At 39.5% G+C, this 22492-nt stretch overlaps 2 protein-coding genes across 2 annotated transcripts; one reads left to right on the forward strand and one right to left on the reverse strand.

Moving 5' to 3' along the window:
- The first annotated feature begins 11711 nt into the window (after positions 1-11711).
- Positions 11712-13620, forward strand: LOC121717935 (B-cell receptor CD22-like). Its single transcript, XM_042102647.1, has 5 exons — positions 11712-11970; positions 12212-12553; positions 12696-12941; positions 13067-13333; positions 13517-13620. The coding sequence occupies exons 1-5, from the start codon at positions 11712-11714 to the stop codon at positions 13618-13620; spliced, it is 1218 nt and encodes a 405-aa protein (XP_041958581.1).
- A 2249-nt stretch (positions 13621-15869) lies between these two features.
- Positions 15870-17862, reverse strand: LOC121719832 (beta-galactoside-binding lectin-like). The gene is made up of 4 exons (XM_042105627.1): positions 17802-17862; positions 17263-17339; positions 16773-16944; positions 15870-16222 (listed from the first exon to the last, which is right to left on the reverse strand). Exons 2-4 carry the CDS (start codon positions 17337-17339, stop codon positions 16076-16078), a joined length of 396 nt encoding a protein of 131 aa, XP_041961561.1. The 5' UTR covers positions 17802-17862; the 3' UTR covers positions 15870-16075.
- Between the last annotated feature and the right edge of the window lie 4630 nt (positions 17863-22492).

A 22492-nucleotide genomic window follows, 5' to 3' on the forward strand; every position in this document is an offset into this window, starting at 1 on the left:
ATGATGTGAATGATAACATTCATTTTTTGTGCATTTTTTCTCATGTACATTCTTCAGTCAAAAATAGCAAATGCTCAAATTTCATGTAATCATTCACATCATACCATACCATCACATTTTATTGGTGTTATAGATGTTACAAAAGACATAATTTTCCATGGAATTACCCTTTTACAACAAATGGTTTAGGTAATTGAGTATATGATCAGCTATAGTTGAAACTTTGATTTGATCACTGTCAGAGGCTTGTAGCCAAATCAGTATGTTTAAGCTCCTTTCCAACTTAATGTTAATCAGACCCTCAAACCTTATGTTCCCTTTTTAAAGATGTGTTTATCATAATTATCTGCTTTTTTTCAATTCTGAAATGAAGGGGGTTGTGCTTACTTACAGTTTTGTCATTAGCTAAAATGCACCTGAAATTGAAAGTAGATCCAAACTGAGATATATGATCCTCATCTTTACCTTCTTGGCACAGCATTGTAAGTAATTGCTTATAAATGTGTTCACACTTTTATGGTTTTATATGTCTTTGTGTTCAGCTAATACATGTTGGTGTCTGCCAAGATAAAACTGTTAAAACAATCTAAACTATATATTTTCTAAAAGATTTTTACGTTTTAATTTTTTAATCCAAAAGATTCTATAAAATGTTCTATATTCTCTAGATGTGATTTAAAATGAATTGAGAGACATGTCCACCCTCCATACTTTGGTGTACTACAATCTACACATAGTCCTGTATTGCATATTGGTGAACCTAGTGTGGTTGTTACAAAATAATAATAATTACTGCAAGTCTAAGCCCCTCGCGCCCCCCTTCCCTCCCTACATGTCTTACATGTCAATGACAGTTATATCTTGGGAGGATTTAAAACAATTTATGCTGTTACGTGCTTGTTTGTTTTTTTAAACACCAAAATTATGTAAAGTATCACAAAATGGCAGACATTGCAAAAATTAAAAATTAAATTGAACTTCTGTGTTTTGCATTTTGTTCTCCGTTGTTTTATGATTGATTGAAAGCACACACTGATTTTATTTGAAGTTGTGTTTAAAGGGGTCTTAAATGGGTTTTAGTTAAGTATGATCATCATGGATGAGGGGCGACCCTATCCAGACCCAAAGCATTCCAAACTTAGCCAGTACTTACAGATTCTTCCATAGCGCTATTAGCGCTAGCAACCGGGCATATCTCATACTGCACAAAAATCGCTTCTTTTAACCCATCCACAAGGCTAACAAGAGCTCCATACTTTGTTGACAGTGTAATTAGGTTCATAACATTTAAAATGAGGCATTGGCAACATTGTATATGTGCTGAAAGCCATTTCAAATTTAAGACTATTAGTCTATCAACGAGCATTCAAAAAGGGGGGTGTGTCGCGCATGGGAAAAGAAGATGGTTCAACACATGAGTTGCAGTAGATTTTTTTTTAATGCTCACGTGCACAGTCCTCCAGACAGTCCAAGAATGGAGCTGCTGATAATGTGTAATCTGAGAGGAATTTTGCACAAACTGCTTCAGGGACATGGTTTGGCAACCCTTAGGTCTATTTTGAAAAAGGTCAACAACCAATCACCACTGTTAACTAGCTGTGGAGGCCAGTTAGCTTTTTTTTAATGAAGGTTTTTAACAACCTAGCATTTTAGATGTGTTTTGGGGTTTCAATAACAACTTTTTTAGAATGTACAACGTCTATTTCTTACAGAGCCCTAGAGGGGTTATCGCAAAATGTTTTGCATGTTGAGAGAATGTGCACTCGTTTTACTACATTGTGCACTCGTTTTACTAAATTGTGCTCTCGTTTAACTAAAGTGTGCTCTCGTTTAACTATATTGTGCACTCGTTTTACTAAATCGTAAGCTCGTTTTACTAAATTGTGCGCTCGGTTTACTAAATCGTGTGCACAATTTACTATATTGTGCTCTCGTTTTACTATAGTGTGAGCTCATTTTACTAAATTGAGCTCTCATTTTAAGCATAGTAAAACGAGGGCACAATTTATTAAACGAGTGCACTATTTACTAAAACGAGGGCACGATTTATTAAACAAGAGCACAATTTGTGAACATGGTTATAGAACATTGTGTGCACGATCTACTTAAACGTGGCCACAATTTGTAAAACGTGCACTCAATATTGTCTTGACACATGTAAACATGAGCACGTTATAGTATATTCGAGATCTCGATCTACTAAAACGCACCCACGAATAATTAAAACGTGGGCTCGAAGAAATTAAATAGTGTGCACAAAAACGTATTGTGGTGTCAAGGGGTATCACCGGGAATGACGTCGGGAGGTGTGTCGCTTGTAGTGACGTAGAGGGAATCTCATTGATTGCAGTGCACCTGGATATAGCCCCGTTAGGTATGCTGTAGGTGGGAGAGCAGATGATTGTGTGTGTTTGCACAGGCCCCTTGCCATCATCGTCCAGCTGAATGTTTGCCGAAGTTTTGAGTGTTAGTAGCCTGAGAAGCTGAGCATCGTGAACGCCACTGTTTATGTCTCCCGTTTCATAGTCCGTATCAAAGCTTATCTCGTTGTGTGCATCATTGGTGTGCGGGTGGGTTATATGGTGAGGCCCATCGGGCGCTAGAGGGAACCTTATTGTACTGGGTGGGTATTACCACTAATACGCAGTAGCCTATTTGTACCAACAGTAGGTCTACGTGTTGTAATTGTTTGGGAGCTTGTCGGGAGCCAGTCATTACAACAGAGCCCGACTAGCCTTTGTAGCCTAGTAGAATTTCCCCATTATGGGTCTCCATAGCTGGCGGTTGACACCACAGGTTCCCCTGCTACAAAGAGTAGAAGTCCGCTATAAACCATGACCACCTAAAGTCTTTAATTAGCTGCCTACGGTTATCATCACATTACCAATATGAACTGTTACAGACAGCTGTAGGCCTAGTCCATGTCAAGGTAACACGAAGTTGCCACCACAGCACAGTGAGCGGCGAGAAAATGTTGGGAATTACTAAATGTGAGCACGAAATACATATTTCGAGAGCTCAATTTAGGCCTACAACGGGGTCACGTTGTATTAATTCGAGGGCTCAATTAAAGGAAAACGTGCTCACGTTTTATTAATTCGAGGGGCTCAATTAAAGGAAAACGTGCTCACAAATTATCACGACCAGAAAAAATATCACTTAAAGTGAGCTCTCCCGGGCTCCGTAATTTCTCTTTCACAACTTTCACAAAATCTAAGCATAAAAAACCAAATAAATGTCGTTTATCTGCAAATACGGCTGTCTCTGACCATCTACTGAACTTTGGGCGCCATCTTGATTTATTTAAGAGAACCGTCGTTGCTCATTAGCATAACTGCAATTTTATTGGCTGGCCCTCACGCTGCCACCTGAAAAGTTGAACATTTCTCAAATTTTGACTCGAACAACGCAAGCAAAGCAACGCCACACTCCCAAAATTCAGTTCGGTGAAGCCTGACGCCAGCACATGGAAAGTGAATAGACCTCTGAAGTTCGCCTACAAAAAAGCTACCATCTTTGCCCATATAATGAGAACATGGGGATTTTGAATTATCGCACCTGTTAAACTCTCGCTGGTACGAAGAAATCGGAAGTTCAGACGTTTTGCCTTCGAGTGGATACTGTGACCTTTGATACGTTAAGACGACGAGCTTTGATTTTTGCTACCCCAGAGCTTACTTGCAATGGTAGCAAAAGGTAGTTAGCTTCTATTACTGTAACACCTGGATTTCCTTATATGGTCAAAGATGGCAGCTTTGGTTCCTTTTTGCCTCCAAGTAGTAGGCGAACTTGAGGTCAATGAGAAGCGGCAAAATCAAAGCCTTCAACGTGTAGCCTACATGTGACCGGGCCATACGAGTTATCAATGCTGGAGAAAATATGACCTGTTACAGATTTGTTGGAAAGTGACTTGATAAAGTTCTGTAAACATTGTATTGCACTATTTAAAGGGGAACCAAAGTGCTAGTAAAATGGTAAAAATCGTAAAAATGGTGTTTTCGTATTAAACAGTAAACACAAGCCATCACAATAGGCACAATAAGCACACAATAGGCACAATAAGCACACAATGTGCCAACTACACACTGATGGTCTGAATAAAAAACACATCTGGCTTTTGCTTTCTCTGTGCACAAAGTAGACTATGTCAGTTTGAGGTCATACTTTTGTCATAGTTCTGTAAACATACAGGGATCCAAACTTCAAGTATTGGTATTTATTTACACACATCAAAACAAACACAAGTGTGTTTTTCCAAGTCAAAACACAAAATAGCAATTTCACTGAGACAAAACAAATCAGTCTACATCGGGTCGTCTCTCAAAATTCTGTCTACATCACATGCAATGTCCTAGTCCAAGGCACCGGGAAAAATATATTCTGGAATGACGTATCCAGGCCTGACATGACAATATCACCACATGTAGACTGTTTTTTTGTCTGTAAAAGGGCTATTTCTTTCTCTTCTCACTCTTCCTGCTCATTCCATTGTACATGTGCCCATTGTACATTACCTGTGGCTTATTTATAGTGCTTAGGCTGATTGCAAACTGAACTAATTATCTAAAACAGTTTTCACATGTAAGAAAGTGTGCCAGAGAGTTGGCAAAATAGTGTAAATAATAGCCATTGTGCCTACAGTTGTGCAAAGTGTATGTTACAAAATTGCAAAGTGCAAAGCAGTGTTTGTGCTTTTTAAGTTTTTGCAAACTCAGTGAGTGGTTTTGCTATAAGTATTAATAGTTTTAGAAATTGTGCTATAAGAATCACAGTTGTGTTTAAGCATTCAGAAAAAACTGTAAGCAAGTTGCTAGCTTTTGCAAGAGAACTACAATGTTTTGCTGATTGGGTGAGAGGTTTTGCCATTTGTGTGTAGAGTTTTGCAAAAAAAGCCATAGTTACAAAAAATGTGCTTAAGCAATCAGAAAAAACTGTAAGCAATCAAAAAAAAAAACTGTAAAAGGTCTCAGCTGCTCCAACAAGATGGGGATGTGGTCTATGTTCTGTTCAGCTCCTATCATATACTGCCCCCTAGTGAGTTTATTTGGCTACTAAAGGAAACATTACCCAATTCCCCCCCTCTTAAATGTTTCTCCAATTTAAAATGACCTTAAACATACTTTCAAATACATTACCACACACACACAAGTTCTTTATCCCCACAGTGTTACAGAACGTATGCTGTATTCTCTGTTGGCCTGGTCATGACTCTACAGCTTACAACCCTCAACAAATCGACAAAGTTGCTGATGACTTACCACAGTCACCACAGACAGTGTGTTAAAAGTTATCAGGATTAAGATCAAGACATACTGAAACCTCACTCTATTTAATGTTTCTTAGACATGACTATATGCCCATATATGTTTATGTTGAGATGAGCTTTGTTAGTGCTCTGTTAAGCTATACTGAATCAAATGTTGGATATTTGCAATGCCAAGCCTTTCATGGCTCGTCTTTGAGGCTTCACAATGTTATCAGAATGATGAATACATCAACAATATATTGTTTTTTCTATTATACAGCTATTGTATTATACAGTTTTAGTTTTACTTTTAGTTTTATGGTTCATTATTTATACAAATTGTAACGTTAATGTAATGTTTATTAATGCCATTGTAGGCCTTAGTCACTTTGGATAAAACATAAACATAAACAAAATGACAAAATGACTGACTCCTCTGCACTCTGGGCCCAGAGAGACAGAACAGTGTCTGTGTCAGTGTCTAGAAAGCAGCTTAACTCTAGGCTGGCCTCAGCTCTTCTCTCTGCACCACTTTGAGCAAACATTTACCAAGTAGCATGAGGTGCACCAGCCTCAGCCCAGACACATAAAAGGTGATAGAGGACATATCAGGAAGCCAACAAGTACAGCAAAGCCAAACCACAGCTACTTAGGTTGCAGATACTGGCCTGAAAACCACTGTTTGTTTTTGGCAGAAGATAAGATGATTGATAAGAATGCAAGCCCTCAATTTAACCAAGCACTTATAAAGAACAGATCACTGAAAAGGAAGTATCATTTGCTTTACATATTGCCACACATACTTGGTGGGGTTGGTCATTCACCGAATGTATTTTCTTTAAACGGTAGGTTTGTACCATTCTTTAGTAGTAAAACTCTTTTGCTTTGTTGTGTATTTTTTTACATGAATTTGAATTTCCATAGGAAACATCATCATACCAGCATTTCAGTGAACATTTCTTATATTCTCTTCTTTGTGTTACTTGCATTTCTTTGCAGGGTATAGATGCCCTTATGTAGATATCAGCCTAACAGCCTATACAGATAAAGGTCACTTATGCTAAAGACTCAGTTTGTTCAATATTCGGAGTATTGATAATTCATGAAGCATGCATTAAGTTAAAATGTGCTTAATCGTTCATGTTAATGCTTGTTCTAATATTGCAGGTTAAGGAAAAGACATGCATGTTTAAATCATGTACTTGTTTGTGGTACTTCTTCTACTCAGGCTTATAGGTAAGGTGCACATAATCTGATACAAGCAGAAAAAGATTAAATGAAATTTGGAAGTGTTCATTTATAATTATTTATATATGATATACATGATATATATATATATATATATATATACATGATATATATATATATATATATATTATGTATTTATATTATGTAAGTTATAAAGAATATAATATATTTGAATTCTGGGGTTATGGTAAGGGCATTCCACACTTCCAAGTAACATTAATGACCTTATTTACGTGATGGGCAGATTCTCTCAATTCTTCTCATGTTCTTCTGCACAAATTATAGCTATCGGGTGGCATGGGTTTCCTGACCAGGCTTGGAATCTCACCATTTTAGGGGCAAGGCCACTTGGCCTTCAGTTGGGCATATTTGGTGGGGGGCACAAAGGCCACATGTCAGGGCACCAAGGCCAAAGTTATAGGCTATAAAAATGATCAAAATTGTATTTAGCCCATTCACAGCAGTAGACCTGCATCACAGTATGAAACATTACAAAAACATGAGACATACAGTGTAGGCTATTACATAGAACTGTAAATCATCTGATCCAGGGGCGTCATGCAAGGCAAAATTCAGAGGGGGCACAATCAGGCAATCGGGGGGGGGTTCCTGTTAGAGGGGGGCCGGTGATTTCTCCCCCAGGAGATTCTGAAATTCTGGCTGCTAAACATGCCATTTCAATGCAGTTTGGGAGGGACAGAAATACCTTAACAGAGCAAGCAGCAACCATCCTCTATCTGAGGACTAAGCTAAAATATCTATTTTATAAGTTAATGTAAAACACATAGGTTGGTGAAAGAACTGTAAGCTCAAATTCAGCTCATTAAAGCATGTTTAGACACACACATTTACACTTAGGCCTACTACACATGATTTTAAAAACAGTATCATTGCAGTTGTTATGATTTGATTGATATGTGACCTAAGAACAATCTTACATTTAAAAAGTTGCTGAGGTCAGACTTTGTGGTGCTCAGAAATTAAATTATTTTAATCTTAATTCATGTGATGAAAGACTTTGAAAGAAGTTTGACAGGTTTCAGTGCTGAGTAAGGTTAACCCTAAATATTTGAATATTTTACTAGTAATATATTTTTCATGACCATTATGGCAAGCAATAGGCTACCTCATTTGTAAGTTGCTATCTGCAAATCATGAGCAAGTGACCTGATAATAACCTAAGTTATGAGCACGAGAGAGACTATTATACTTTCTTGCCCTCTACATCACGGTCATAGCGATCCTATATAAAACAACTTTAAGCCTCCTTTTGAACGCGTAGCCTATCCCTTTTCATTACATGGATTAGCAGCCAGATACGTGAAGAGAACAAGTGGAGAAACATCCAACGCAATGCCTTGGTAGGCCTAATGTTATTAGGTTGGATTTTGTAGTCACTGCAAATCTCACACCCTCGTTTATATAACTGGAAACAATTGAACCAGGAGACTTTGCCAAATATTTGTTATATTTGTAAGAGTAGCCTAGGCTACGTTATACTGACACCATGTGGGCTAACGTTAACGTAATGCTCTGAATTCGCTGCCAACATCAAATCCATAGTTCTAACTATTTGATCAAGTCTAAATGTCCTGGTCAACTACAAATAATTACAAACAATACAATTAAAAAATAACAAACTACTTTATATTGCTTAGCTAGACTACTTACCACTTCAACACCATTGACTGTATCTGTTTAAACTGTAACTGTAACAGTTCAACTGTTCAAACTGTAGCCTAAAGTTAACTGTAACAGTTCAACACAAGCAAAACATTGCGAGCTCAATGCACGTGTGAGTTGTTACGGGAACATACACAGACACCAATTTTAGGAAAAGGGCTGTTGACTGGTCTTCAGCTATTTTGCTACGGTTTATTACACATCTAGAAGAATACATTTGAGTCGTTATAGGCTCTGGCTTATTATGGAGCATAATAGGAACAAAGTTATGATAAAAAAAAATGATCAGGGACGAAAAATCCGAGGGGGCACGTGCACCCTTAACTTCACTGGGCACTGGGCAACTGGGCATGACGCCACTGATCTGATCATCTAATATTTACAGATATCTAGGCTATATTTAACATTTATTTTATATTTGGCCTGTTATGAAATCATGTATTGAACAATGTAAGCACAGCTCATGAGCTGCAGCTTTAAGAAACTCAAAAAGCCTAGAATAGATGCATGCTTAGCATTTTGTGATCATTAGGCTACTTTAACAAACTCGTAGTCAGCTGTATATCCTCTGATTTTAATATTTACCGACATCTAGGCGATATTTCTAACATTGAATTTGTATCTGGCCTGTCATAAAATCACATAGAAAAATTTAAACACATTGTAAAACTTAAAGCCGAAATTTGGCATGCATGTCGAAATTTGCTGCAAATTCAAAACCGGATTAGGCCTACTCTGGAACGGCTAACTGTACAGGGGACTTCTTTAAGGGCTGTATTTTGGGTCACCAGCGCATGGCCTAATACTCGTTATTCACCCGCGCAAAGTTGAATTCGGTATTTTGCACGTTTATTTTTTAAGCATTGCGCCCAGGGGTGTGGCAATTAACAACCTAGGGAGGGGCCTAGCGCGTTGTCTAAAAATCGCACCACCTAAACCTGGTCAGAAGTCAATGGCGAGTTGTTCATATGCTATTTTAAGAGCGCATATCACCAGTCATATTGGCAGGTGCACGCACCATCCTATCATTCATGAACGCACACCAGCGCACGTCCATGCAAAGCATTACAAATTGCACGATTACAATGGGAAACATAATTAGAACAAAGATATTACGAAATACTGTACATCTCATAATGAGTAGCCTAGTTATTCACCATTTGCAAATTGGTAATGACGGTTAAAAGTGATTAGGGGAGAGGCGAGAGACACGTATGGAGCACAGCTGAAGACGCACTGTCACGAGGTATAAGCAACTCCTCTGCAGGATAAATGTTGTTTTATTCAGTCATTTGAGCAATATTAGGGTAAGTGTTGCTTTTTCCAGCCTATGTTTTCGGTGGTAACCCATTGTCAGTCAATAGTGAAAGTAACTGCATATAACTGTCTTGTCGTTGACTGACTCCTTGGTAAAGTTAGTTTCACTTTGCCAATGAGTTCAAATAGACGAGTGCAAATGCGTGAAGGCTATGCTAGGTTTTAGTAAAGCATGATTTAAGAATGACTATTCTATACGGTCTCGCAAGCAGCCTCCTTCAAATGCGCCTTTGAATGCCAAAATACCGATGCATTTATTTGACATATCGCGCGTTGCGCCGTTAAAGGGAATGACCGATGTCATTCTCATTGGTTTAAAATGATGTTACGCCCCAAACACACCCATATGACTGATTAAAAGACCTAGGAACACCTTGTTACGCCATGCGCTCCACTTTTGATAGCGAAACCCCTCCCAATGTGAACTGGACATCCTACTAAATTTGAATAGACTTTTGACGAGTGACGATGCACTTTAGAATGTCATGATAGGGCCCTAAACCTTCGTGTTTGGTAAGGTCTGCTGTTTATTTTGATATATGGTTTGCCATGTTTTGAACGAAGGGTTCGTGAAGTAGGCTATAGGCCTATTCCACCAAGATGAATGGGTAGGGAGGGGCGCAGAACCTAATTTATGATTCAAATTAATCATAGTATTTATTTGTCTCGCGAACCGTTCACCAAACGGCTAACATCGTTTAAAAGCTGAGAAAAAGCTCTTTCATGCGATGTGATACTTGTGATGTCTGTATGATGAGTAGGCTACTTCGCGAGTAGTTCAACTGAGAAGAATGGGTGAATCTGGACGCACTTTGTTTCTTGCCGTGCACTGTCACTTTCTCCACTGCGTAAAAGCAATGATGGATTACTGCACGGGCTTAGCGGGCCCAGGCCCAGGGGCCCAAGGGGTCAGGGGGCCCTGAAGCCCAAGCCTTTGCATGGAATCATTGCCTCAATATCAACAAATCAGGATGTAGGCTATGAATCTGATCGAATTTAGTATTGGCCATCCCCAAAATGCACCAGAATACAGGAAATCACATCAAACAAATTAAAAGTTTGTGGGGGGCCCTTAATACATCTGGGCCCAGGGGTCCGAAAGTTCATAATCCGCCCATGCGTAAAAGACCACATTAATTTGCGCTGTAAATCCTAAGATTATTTTGTCAGGCCATAGGCTAATAAAATACGCTATTAGTCGGACGCAAACCAGAATATTGAAAGAAGGGGGCACCAAGGCCACAGTGGCCTGTAAACCTCTGATTTTCAAAGGGGCATCACGGCCAACGCAAGGGGCAATGAGGGCCATGGCCGTTGTGGCTGCCGTGAAATTCCTACCCTGGACCTGACTCAAGTTCTTGCCCTTAATAGGTTTTTCATATTTTGCCTGCAGTTATTAAATTAACTTAAGTTAGACTACAGACTACTTGCCCTTTACCCATTTTTCAAATTATGGCTCTAAAAGTGACAAATACTTTGTGTCTAATTTGTCAGAAATGATTGTGTGAGCAATTTAATGTCCTTTCGGCGCCTCTCTTTTTTGTGACCCTCTCTTGTTTCAGGTGTCCAGTGTGGTGTGACACATCCCTCTACACGAGTCTGTGGTCTTAAAGGGGCATCAGTGGTCCTGCCCTGCACACACAGGGAGGAGAGTGGCAGAAGGAGCAGAGATGGACATTCAGCGAACATAGCAACTCTAAATATCCTGACTGCAGCCTGAAAATAGATAACCTTTCAGATGGTCAATCAGGCGTTTACCAGATTCGGTTTTGGACAAGCTTATACTGGAGTTGGATAACAGCCAATTCTGCTGTTACACTCTCAGTCACAGGTAGTGATTAACAAATATTTATTTTCCATTTAATGAAGGATTGATATTAAAACTTGAGTGAATAATGATTTATACTCCACCACTAGAGTCTGTGGTCTTAAAGGAGCATCAGTGGTCCTGCGCATATTACTATTCTTGGGGTCATTTATATTGGGGGGGTGAGCGGCATAAAGAGTAGAGTCTGTGGGTGATAGGCCATGACAACTCTAAATATCCAAACTGTGACCTGACATCAGACAGTCTCTCAGAAGGCTACTCTGGTGTTTATTACTTTCGGTTTTATACAAGCATACATACACACTGGATAAAAGGCCATTCTGGTGTCACTCTGTCAGAGATTATTGCACTTTTTTGGCAGTGGATTCAATTTTGAGATTCAACTTTAAGATGAATGTTTATGTCCCCTCAGGCCTACAGGTGAAGGAGGAGGCTGTTGCAGGGAAACAGAATCAGACTAAACTGACCTGCAGCACCTTCTGCGACTTGAACTCTCACCTTCAGTATGTCTGGTACAAGAATGGACAGACTCTACAAGACAACACCAAAGCCTCCATACTACTGGACTCAACCAGACCCTTTGAAGTTAACAGTTACCACTGTGCTGTCATAAGTGGAGGCTATGAGGCTCAGCGTTCTCCTGCAGCATGTGAGTGTTAACATCCCAATCTTTTGTTTCAAAGCAATTGAACAAACAAACTACCTAATAAATTCAAATTCAGACTTTACCTAATAAATTCAATGATCATTTGTTTACATCAATACTTAACTATGTCAGTCACAAAGTATTTGGAAGAGGATGAGGGGTCTTCTTCTTTTAACAGTTTCATCCTCATATAACCTTTGTTCTCCAGTAACTGCAGTGTTTGATACTTTGCATGTGCTTGTAGGTGTTCCAGATAAACAGTGTTTGGCTGTGAACTGCTCTTCCAATTACATCTGTGCATTGTTGGGATCAACAGTGAACATCTCCTGTGCTTCCAAACCTCCCAGGGAACACAACATCAAAACAGCCTTCTGGTTTAGCAACAACAAATCTAGCACATCCCCAGGAGATCTGATGCTGGACGAAGAGTATGAGAATCCTGTGGAGTATCTTCAGGACAGAGGACATTTCACCCTCAGACTGAAGGACATTACAAAGAGTCACGCTGGAGAATATGGCGTCAGGATGACCACAGAACAGGAACGCATTTTTTGGGGGTTTCCAAGAGTCAACCTGTCTGTTACTGGTAACCCCCTTTTCAAAACAGGATGTAAAATATCTTATAACTTTAAGTGTGGTGCACAGGGATTGTATTTAATCATTAGTTCGCTGTCATGTTAGGATATTTTAGGGCTTGTCAAGTTATTTTAGTTTTATATCTCCCCCAGCTCTGCAGGTCATGACTTCTGCTGCAGTGACAGAGGGAGAGAGAGTGACACTGACCTGCAGCACCACCTGCACTCTGAGTGACCACCCCACCTTCACCTGGTTCAAGAACTCTCTCATCCACAAGCACACCTCTGACAAGAACCTTCACTTTGACCCAGTCCAAGAGCATGACTCAGGCAATTACTCCTGTGCTGTTAGAGGACATGAGAGTGTCACCTCGACTGATGTCTTCCTCTACGTCAAATGTAAGTTAAGATGGCTAAATGAGTGTGTGTGTGTGTGTGTGTGTACACAGTGTATCTACATACCTTTACAGTAATGTCTGTGAGGATGTAACACTTTGTGGCTGACTTGACACATATTTTCACAGACGCACCAAAGAGAATCTCTGTGTCTGTCAGTACTGTCGGTGACATGGTGGAGGGCCATTCAGTGACTTTGACCTGTAGCAGTGATGCCAACCCACCAATACACAACTTCACCTGGTACCAGACCGTAGGAAATGACACAGTTGTCCGAGGTGCAGGGGAGATGGTTACCTTCACTCTGTCTTCTGGTGACAGTGGGCTCTACCATTGTGAGGCGCAAAACGAAGTCGGATCTCAAAACTCAACTGGAGTTGAAATTACTGTGGCTGGTACGCAATCATTGATGTGTTTCCATCACAAATGGCATCTCTTAGCTTGTCTCTGATTCAGACACAACGGCATCCAGAGAATGAATGTGTTCTCAGAAGACCTATACTGTAAGTGTGTAAAATGCAATAATATAGCGAATGCATAGAATGCATCTGACACACTTTGTCTTATCCTTTCTGCAGGTAACACATTTCTGACTGCAGTGGTGTGTAGTGCAACAGCTGCAGTATTGGCTGTTGGAACATTTATAGCAGTCATGGCTCTTGTCAGGTATCAATGCACTTAGTTTATTAAGCGTTTCTTATGCATTATGGTTTGTATATTATAGTATTTATTTATTTTCATTAGGCTATTGATTGAATTGACATTGTTGTTTATTATTGCTATTCTCTTTAATGTAGTCTTCCCAACTTTTTAAACAGTTTACTGTTAAATCTAACTTTGTATTGTTGTTATTTGTATGTCGCTTTGGACAAAATGCTAAATACCATAACCATAACCATCAACCATATTGACTTTAACATATAGGGCCCTATCATGACATTCTAAAGTGCATCGTCACTCGTCAAAAGTCTATTCAAATTTAGTAGGATGTCCAGTTCACATTGGGAGTGGATTCGCTATCAAAAGTGGAGTGCATGGCGTAAGAAGGTGTTCCTAGGTCTTTTAATCAGTCATATGGGTGTGTTTGGGGCGTAACATCATTTTAAACCAATGAGAATGACATCTGTCATTCCTTTTAACGGCGCAACGCGCGATATGTCAAATAAATGCATCGGTATTTTGGCATTCAAAGGCGCATTTGAAGGAGGCTGCTTGCGAGACCGTATAGAATAGTCATTCTTAAACCATGCTTTACTAAAACCTAGCATAGCCTTCACGCATTTGCACTCGTCTATTTGAACTCATTGGCAAAGTGAAACTAACTTCACCAAGGAGTCAGTCAACGACAAGACAGTTATATGCAGTTACTTTCACTATTGACTGACAATGGGTTACCACCGAAAACATAGGCTGGAAAAAGCAACACTTACCTTAATATTGCTCAAATGACTGAATAAAACAACATTTATCCTGCAGAAGAGTTGCTTATATCTCGTGACAGTGCGTCTTCAGCTGTGCTCCATACGTGTCTCTCGCCTCTCCCCTAATCACTTTTAACCGTCATTACCAATTTGCAAATGATGGCTACTCATTATGAGATGTAGGCCTACAGTATTTCGTAATATCTTTGTTCTAATTATGTTTCCCATAAATCGTGCAATTTGTAATGCTTTGCATGGACGTGCGCTGGTGTGCGTTCATGAATGATAGAAGGATGGTGCGTGCACCTGCCAATATGACTGGTGACATGCGCTCTTAAAATAGCATATGAACAACTCGCCATTGACTTCTGACCAGGGTTTAGGTGGTGTATGATAGCGATTTTTAGACAACGCGCTAGGCCCCTCCCTAGGTTGTTAATTGCCACACCCCTGGGCGCAATGCTTAAAAAATAAACGTGCAAAATACCGAATTCAACTTTGCGCGGGTGAATAACGAGTATTAGGCCATGCGCTGGTGACCCAAAATACAGCCCCTAGTTAAATCACTGACTAATTAATCTGTCTTTAATATACAGTACATGTGTCTTTTACAAGTAGACTCTGTAGAGCAGAGACCAGATGGAGCTGCAGAATCTCAGGTTCAAATGCCAACACCAGACTGTCACCTGGACTGTCCGACTCAGAACCACTTTCTTACTTTACATTATCATACTATATTGAGCTTTAACACCACAGCAATACACCACAACAAAATTAATAATAAATCTAAATATTGTCCTTGACAATTTACTTGTTCTGTCTTTAGGGTATGTTTGTGATGACTAGAAGTTTTCAGGTTTGCCTTTTCCTCTGCAGCTTGTTGTGTAATTCAACATTTAATGTGGTAGTAACCCTGTAGAAGGCTTGTGTGTGATTTTGCCCTAGGAAACAGTTTCAGTGATATCAAGACCCAGGATGCAAAAATGTCTACAAAGAGAAAGCATATGTGATTAGTTACACATGTGTTGTTAATGGATGAAAACATAGTTTGCTGCAAATTTAACAGATGCATTTATCAAAAATAAATGAAAACAAACTCAAGACAAAGTGTTGACCTGTACATTTGAATCCATGACAAGCCTTTGTACTGAGTAATAATGTGAAGTTGGGTGAAGACCACTCAATGATCTTTCAATAGCAAAATGTGACAACAATATTGTATTTTAAATTTCTATACTAATGGATTAATCATAAAGACATCCAACATCATTTTCTTTAGCCAACTCACTGCTGTATATTGCTGTGCAAACACGGCCCAAACAAGTCCTGTAAATTTTCATAATATAGATGATCCCACAAAATGTACAACACAGAGTTCTGAACATGTATATGCACACAGAGTACTGATGGAAACAATTAACTCAGGGAAGTACAGACAGACTTGAGCCAGTTAGTTAGGATAAAAGTGCACTTTTTTCCTTTTGTGACATCAAATATTTGAAGGAGACAATTATAGGCAAAATGCTAAACATTGTTTATTTTGTGGTTTGATATTCATATCAGTCAATCAAAAATGTTCTCTTAGCTGAGGTGTTTTTCTTTTGTTTTTCAAATCACTTGTAACCAAAAGATTAACAGCAATATACATTAAGGCACTGCGCACTGAGGCCAAGCATTATAACATTGACCTATAGGTGGCACATGTGGTTGGTATCCTCAATGGATATCGATACCTTGGATCTTGACATCTCCAGTGACATGGATGTGCTTGAACTTCTTATCGCCAAAGCGGTTGGGAAACTGCATCTTGTGGCCGCTAGGAAGCTTGATATGAAACTCCTGGTTACTGAATTCCATAGTGATCTTAAACATGAACATAATAAAAAGAACTGAGAGTATGCACACCCAAACAGAGTTGTTGGATAGCATAGCTCCTGCTTATTCATTAATTAAATCTATTATTGTTGTTATCCTTTTTGTTATTAACTCTAGTTTTCAGTTCTCTTTGGCTAAATATGGTAATCTGAAATCATAAGAATTTTAAAATTAAATTTTAAATACATTATTAAACTCATGGGCCTAATCTGGTGAGTTAACAATACAAAACTTGTGATACAAGCCAAAGGATCTAATATATACTGTGTAATAAAACAGAAATGTACCGGATGAATAAATCAGTTTTGAGGATTATGAGTGTAAGCAGACTCCAAAACAGAGATGTAGAGGACAGAGAAGTACTAATACATAAATATATACTGAAACATCTTAAGCTACATTTGAACTTCTCCAAACTTATTAGACAGTTATTTCCAGTTTTCATTTGTGCATTTGTATGCACTAACTGTATGCTGAGCTATGCATATACATTTGTGTGTAGGCTATGCTATGCATGTATAACTTTAGGTGCTCTCACCTTGAACTCCTCATGGGGACGGAAGGGGAAAGCGCTCTCCCTCTGCTCCCCCTGCCAGGTGCCTTCTTTCTTGGAGTTGCACACGATGGTCTGATTGTCCCCATGTTCGGAGAAGCGCGGGTTAAAGTGGAGAGCCAGATTATCCTCACTGTGACCGATGTTAATGGAAAACCTGGAGAGAGAGAGAGAGAGAGAGGGCGTGGGGACTTACTGGATGTGTGGAGGTCTGTGTGGACACATGACGTGTGGCTCTAATAGGACAACAAGACACTTTCTTTGGTTTCGACAAATTGCTCCTGGCCACACAGTCCATGTGAGTTGACATTGCCTCAGAGAGAGAGAAGTTTGATTGGCTTTTGTCTTACAATACCAACATCCTTTCACCAGAAACGCAAACGGTCTGAACATATTTAGGGAACTTCACATGAGTCACTCTGGTCCAAAAGTTCTCATGATTATTAGCGTTGCACCATTGACACAGTGAGCTTACCCAGTGCCTGACGTGGCCTTGCCAGTGATCTTCAGCTCCTGACCAGCCTTGAAGGACATGTTCTTTAGAGTGAGCATCTATCCAGAAAGGGGGGAAAAAAATCTTTCAGTAATGTTACTGGCTCATCTATTCCATGTCATCTAGCTTTCTTAACCTACATTCTGAACATCCAGTTGTCAGTGATAAATAACTGAAACGAAGATAGTACATCTATGCTCAAGTGCCAAGATCAAAGCCAGGTGTTCTTTGAGCTCAAGGGCATATCCAATGCATTACAAAAGTTGGTTGAACTTGTTATCTGTCTGGATGAGTAGATGTTTTAGCCAAAACGCATGACTGCTTTGCATTAAATTAAAAAGCCTTTAATGAAATGGACTTATGTTTCAAATGATGTCTTCATCACATTTAAAGTTTTACACTAAGGTGGAACATCTTTCCTTCTTATACTGAAATAGAATAACCCACTACCACTGTACTCTTATTATACAATATTTGTTTGACATTAATATTACATTTACACCATAACGGATGACACTTACCTTGACTTTCGTAAGTGAGGAAGTTCCACTCTGAACTGCTCATGACCGCTGACTGGCTTTTATAGCCGCATGAGAAGGCATGGGATACGGAGGTTGCATTTGACCACTACGTCACAGATTTTGAGGAAGCTAATTGTAAGTGCATTCACTTATCATATATTGTCAACAAAATTAGGCAATTGTGTGATGTATCCATCTAGGTTACTGCTCTGCCCTGTTTACTTTCATCAGAGATTTTCTAATTAACTTCACCTTCAGTATGCAAGCTATGATTATAATTACTCTACTGATGATGGGCGTAATTTATGGTAGGGACAGTAGGCAGGGCCTTAGTCACCATAGACATTGAGGGGGACGTGTCCCCCCCAATATTCAAATATGACCAAAATGTCCCCCCCAATATACGGACATAGAAAAATAAATAAAGAAAAAAACACTACAGAAACCAACAAGCACCACCATCTGAAATGTAATCAAACATAAATAATGCACAAATTAGTGACCTATGGTGCCCTTTTGATTTCTATGGTCGCTATACATGTGTATTTGCAAATCAGGTCATTATGTGTTGCAAACTTGCAAACTAGTTGTTTTCAGACTCATAGTCATTGGGGTATTGTTTAGCCCTGTTATCTAGCAATCGAGCAGTTTAGTGTTTTGCCACTGTTGTCGGGATCACTTATTTTCTTTCTCACGCACCAATCAACAAACTCAACGCACATGAATATTTGAGATATAATTACTAGGCTACGGAACGCGTTTAACTATGTCTATCAGTCACGGTTTAGGCAGAGACCTTCTGATATGCTTTTTGTTTTCAAGTAAACTGAAATAAAGTGAAGCAAGTAGAAAAAATGCCCGTTTATTTAATGTGTCAACAGAATATCTGCAAATTCCGTGCAATTCCGTGTTCATAAGAGAATTCTGTTTTCATGTGTAGATTCTGTGATTCCGTCCGCGTTTTCCACATCACGGAAATGTAGGGCCTTACACACACTCTTACTCACTCACACACACACACACACACACACTCTTACTCACCACTCACACACAAACACCTTCATCCCACACACACACACACACACACAACACACACACACACACATACACACACACTTTTACTCACTCGCACACAAACACCTTCATCCCTCACACACACACACACGCACGCACACACGCACTCACTCACTCACACTCTCTCTCTCTCTCTCTCTCTCTTTCTCTCTCTCTCCCTCACAGAAACACACACACACACACACACGATCAATGTGTTTTAAAAAACTGTGGGGTTGAGATGCTCTGAAAAAAGATATGGCCACCTGATTTTTAAAGCATGCATTAAATAGGGCTTGAGATCACAACTGAAAATAGTGACACACAACACACAGTAAGCATACAGTACAGAGGTAGCTCATATACAAAACAGTTTTGTAAGAATAAAACACTGACATTGTATGTAGGCTAATAAAAGTGGATATATAAACATCCACCAATATAAACATATTCAATGAATTTATAGATTATACAGATTTTTCCACAGTTCTATATGAGGTGTGTAACTAGCACTCACTGAATTTAACATGACAGTGTATCTCAAAAGTGTGTTTTTTTATATCCAAACACAAATGCAGATGCAACATTCCTCCAGCCAGCCGTCTGCAGGAAGGAGGACAACCGTGTGGCCTGTGTGGTTGGTGACATTTTTCACACATTCTGAATCCTGCACTGCATCTGACTGAGGTTTGGACTGAAATATTTAATCTGTCACTAGCCCAGGCAGCTGTCCCCGCATGCTTTCAAACCACCTCCATCATGCCGGTGCCAAAACACTCCACTGCAACAAGCCTTAATAACTTCCGTCCAGTTGCACTCACATCATCATGAAGTGCTTCAAGAGGCTGGTCCTGGCCCACCTCAAGACCTGCTTACCACCCTCACTGGACTCCTTCCATTTCGCCTACCGTCAGAACAGGAGCACAGAGGATGTCATCTCTACGGCACTTCACTCTGCCCTGTCCACCTTGAAAATAGCAACATCTATCATCCAAACTGATCACCAAACTCAGTGAACTGGGCATCAATACCTCCCTCTGTAACTGGATTCTGGACTTTCTAACCCAGTGTTTTTCAACCACTGTGCCGGGGCACACTAGTGTGCCGTGAGAGATCATCAGGTGTGCTGCAGAAAATTACCCAAATGTCACTCACTGGTCCAGAAACCACTGGTCCAACTGTTGTATCAAAGAATTTATAACCACATGCTCTCATTGATTGTATGATTGCACTATTTGTGGTATGCAGACATTGTACAACGGGGGCCCCATATCCAGTATTCACAGAATCATCACATATCCAGTTCATAATAACAATTAAATTAGATATAGTCACCTACAAATGAAACAGAGGGCGCTTGTTTTATTGAGCAGGTCTTGCATAGAAGCCATAATAAGGCCATATCTGTGTATTATTTGAAATTGTAGGTTATGGTATGTTTATTTTTTCTTCACACAGGATGTTAGTGTACTGTGGGACATTTTAAGTGTCAAAAGTGTGCCGTGGCACAAAAAAGGTTGAAAAACACTGTCCTAACCAACAGACCTCAGTCTGTTAGGTTAGATAACCACACCTCCTCAACCATCACCCTGAACACCGGCATACCACAGGGATGTGCTGAGCCCTCTCCTTTACTCCCTCTTCACCTACAACTGCAATTTTACAACGGTATTGAACGCGATTCAGCCAATCGCAATCAAGGGCCGGAACTATCAGTTTTAGAAACGTATCTAGACATATCATCCACTTCCAAAATCCCTAACGTGCCCGACTGTTCTAATTTTGTTGAAAAAATAAATGCTTTATTCTTATAGACCAAATACATCTAAACCATTGTATCTGACTTCATTGTTAGTTTTTATGCATACTTTCATGTTGTTGGTGAGACAGAGAATGTGAATTCTGTCAACATTCTAAATCCCGTTTCCTGCATTTTTTTTACACTGATGACTAAATTTATCATAACTTTTGAAAGGTTACGGATATTCCAATTCATTCTTTTTTTGTTAAATAGCCTACAATTTGCTAAACATCTCATACTCTATATTTTTTCTGTCTTGTAGAAAAAATATGATGAAAATTCAGTTTTATGTGAATGAAATGAAATTTTGACAAATTTTGGATATACAGTACGTTTGGAGAGGATTTTCAAAGACTGTTCATTACTATATCAACATTACCATGTGTATTTTACATCATTTCATAGAACTGATACAATGGTATGTATATCCCATTGATGGTATGTATTATACTCAAGAAATAAGGTTTTTTGTGTGAGGAGGTCATCCAGCATCACAAATGGAATGTTCGGCATGGGCATGAAAGGGTTAATACTGTTTCTTTTACTTTCAATATGATTGCAAGAAGTGCAGATTTGTGCTGTTCCTCTTGATGAGTGAACTTTCCTTTTTACTTCTCCAATATCCCCCCCCCTGCTGACAGATCTTGACCTTAGGTTGTGGAACGGTTTCTGGCTGAAACTGACTGACTGATACGCCACAGAGAGGTTAAATTAGGTTTCACAGCACTACTTCTCCATTTCCTCTCGTACACATATGAATGTATAGTATAGAGTATAGATACTCTTTTGGTCCCGTGAGGGAAATTTGGTCTTGGCTTTTATCCCATCCGTGAATTAGTGAAACACACTCAGCACACAGTGAACACACAATGAGGTGAAGCACACACTAACCCGGCACAGTGAGCTGCCTGCTACAGCGGCGCACTGGGAGCAGTGAGGGGTTAGGTGCCTTGCTAAAGGGCACTTCAGCTGTGGATGTGGGCATGGAAGAGCAGTGCTCAACCACTTCCCCCAGCCCACATTTTTCCTACTGGTCGGGGATCGAACCGGCAAGCCCTACGGTTTCAAACCTGAAGCCCTTAGTAGGCCACGGCTGCCCCACATGTTGAATGTTGCCTCACATGAATGAATGTTTACACAATATATTGTAAACTGTTTATGCTTATTTGTGGCTGAAAAAAAGTGAGATTTGTGTCAACATATATCTACCTATGCATCTGTATATATCAGCAATAATGTTTACTTTATGATGGACAGGGAAGCACAGACAGTGATTGTGTGAACTCAACTTAAATAATATATTGTCAATTTGAATATATGTCCATGACTTTCAATATTGTTCAAAACTCTCTACACATGTCTAAAATTGCTGTTTATATGGGTATACACAAACACACACACACACACACACATACATGTGGATGTTCCCGGTGATTAGCAGATTGATTAGACTGAAGTCTCACGACTTTCCAAAAAACAATACTATTGCAAAATGCTCCTTCAACTTTCCACTACTGCCATTTAGCCTGTTTGCTTGATACCTCTTTTTACAACTAGAGCTAGGGTTATTATGTAGCCTAAAGAGAAACAGAAACTACAGTTTCTGTACCGTATGTACTCAGCACACAGAAACCTCAACCGAGGTGAAATGCGAGGTGGATCTTTAATTTGCATCTGCTTCAAAATGTAATAGGTTCTTCTTCCTTTCACCATTCTACCAACCTACCAATTTTTTTTTTAAAGTTATAGCCTGCTAGTTGTAGCTCAATTTAGTCTAGACGGATTTCAGAAAAAAGGCCTTCTATAAGAAGTGAGGAGCATGTTGTGGGTACAAGCA

The sequence above is a fragment of the Alosa sapidissima genome, chromosome 9 (assembly GCF_018492685.1).
Source record: "Alosa sapidissima isolate fAloSap1 chromosome 9, fAloSap1.pri, whole genome shotgun sequence".
NCBI classification, from domain to species: domain Eukaryota; kingdom Metazoa; phylum Chordata; class Actinopteri; order Clupeiformes; family Clupeidae; genus Alosa; species Alosa sapidissima.

Coding starts and splice junctions, on each gene's coding strand:
- LOC121719832 (XM_042105627.1), bottom strand. CDS start 17,339: ATGCTCACTCTAAAGAACATGTCCTTCAAGGCTGGTCAGGAGCTGAAG. Junction 16,945..17,262: donor AAGGCCACGTCAGGCACTGG/GTAAGCTCACTG, acceptor CTCTCTCTCCAG/GTTTTCCATTAACATCGGTC. Junction 16,223..16,772: donor GTCCCCATGAGGAGTTCAAG/GTGAGAGCACCT, acceptor TTCATGTTTAAG/ATCACTATGGAATTCAGTAA.
- LOC121717935 (XM_042102647.1), top strand. CDS start 11,712: ATGAATGTTTATGTCCCCTCAGGCCTACAGGTGAAGGAGGAGGCTGTT. Junction 11,971..12,211: donor TCAGCGTTCTCCTGCAGCAT/GTGAGTGTTAAC, acceptor ATGTGCTTGTAG/GTGTTCCAGATAAACAGTGT. Junction 12,942..13,066: donor TGTCTTCCTCTACGTCAAAT/GTAAGTTAAGAT, acceptor ATATTTTCACAG/ACGCACCAAAGAGAATCTCT.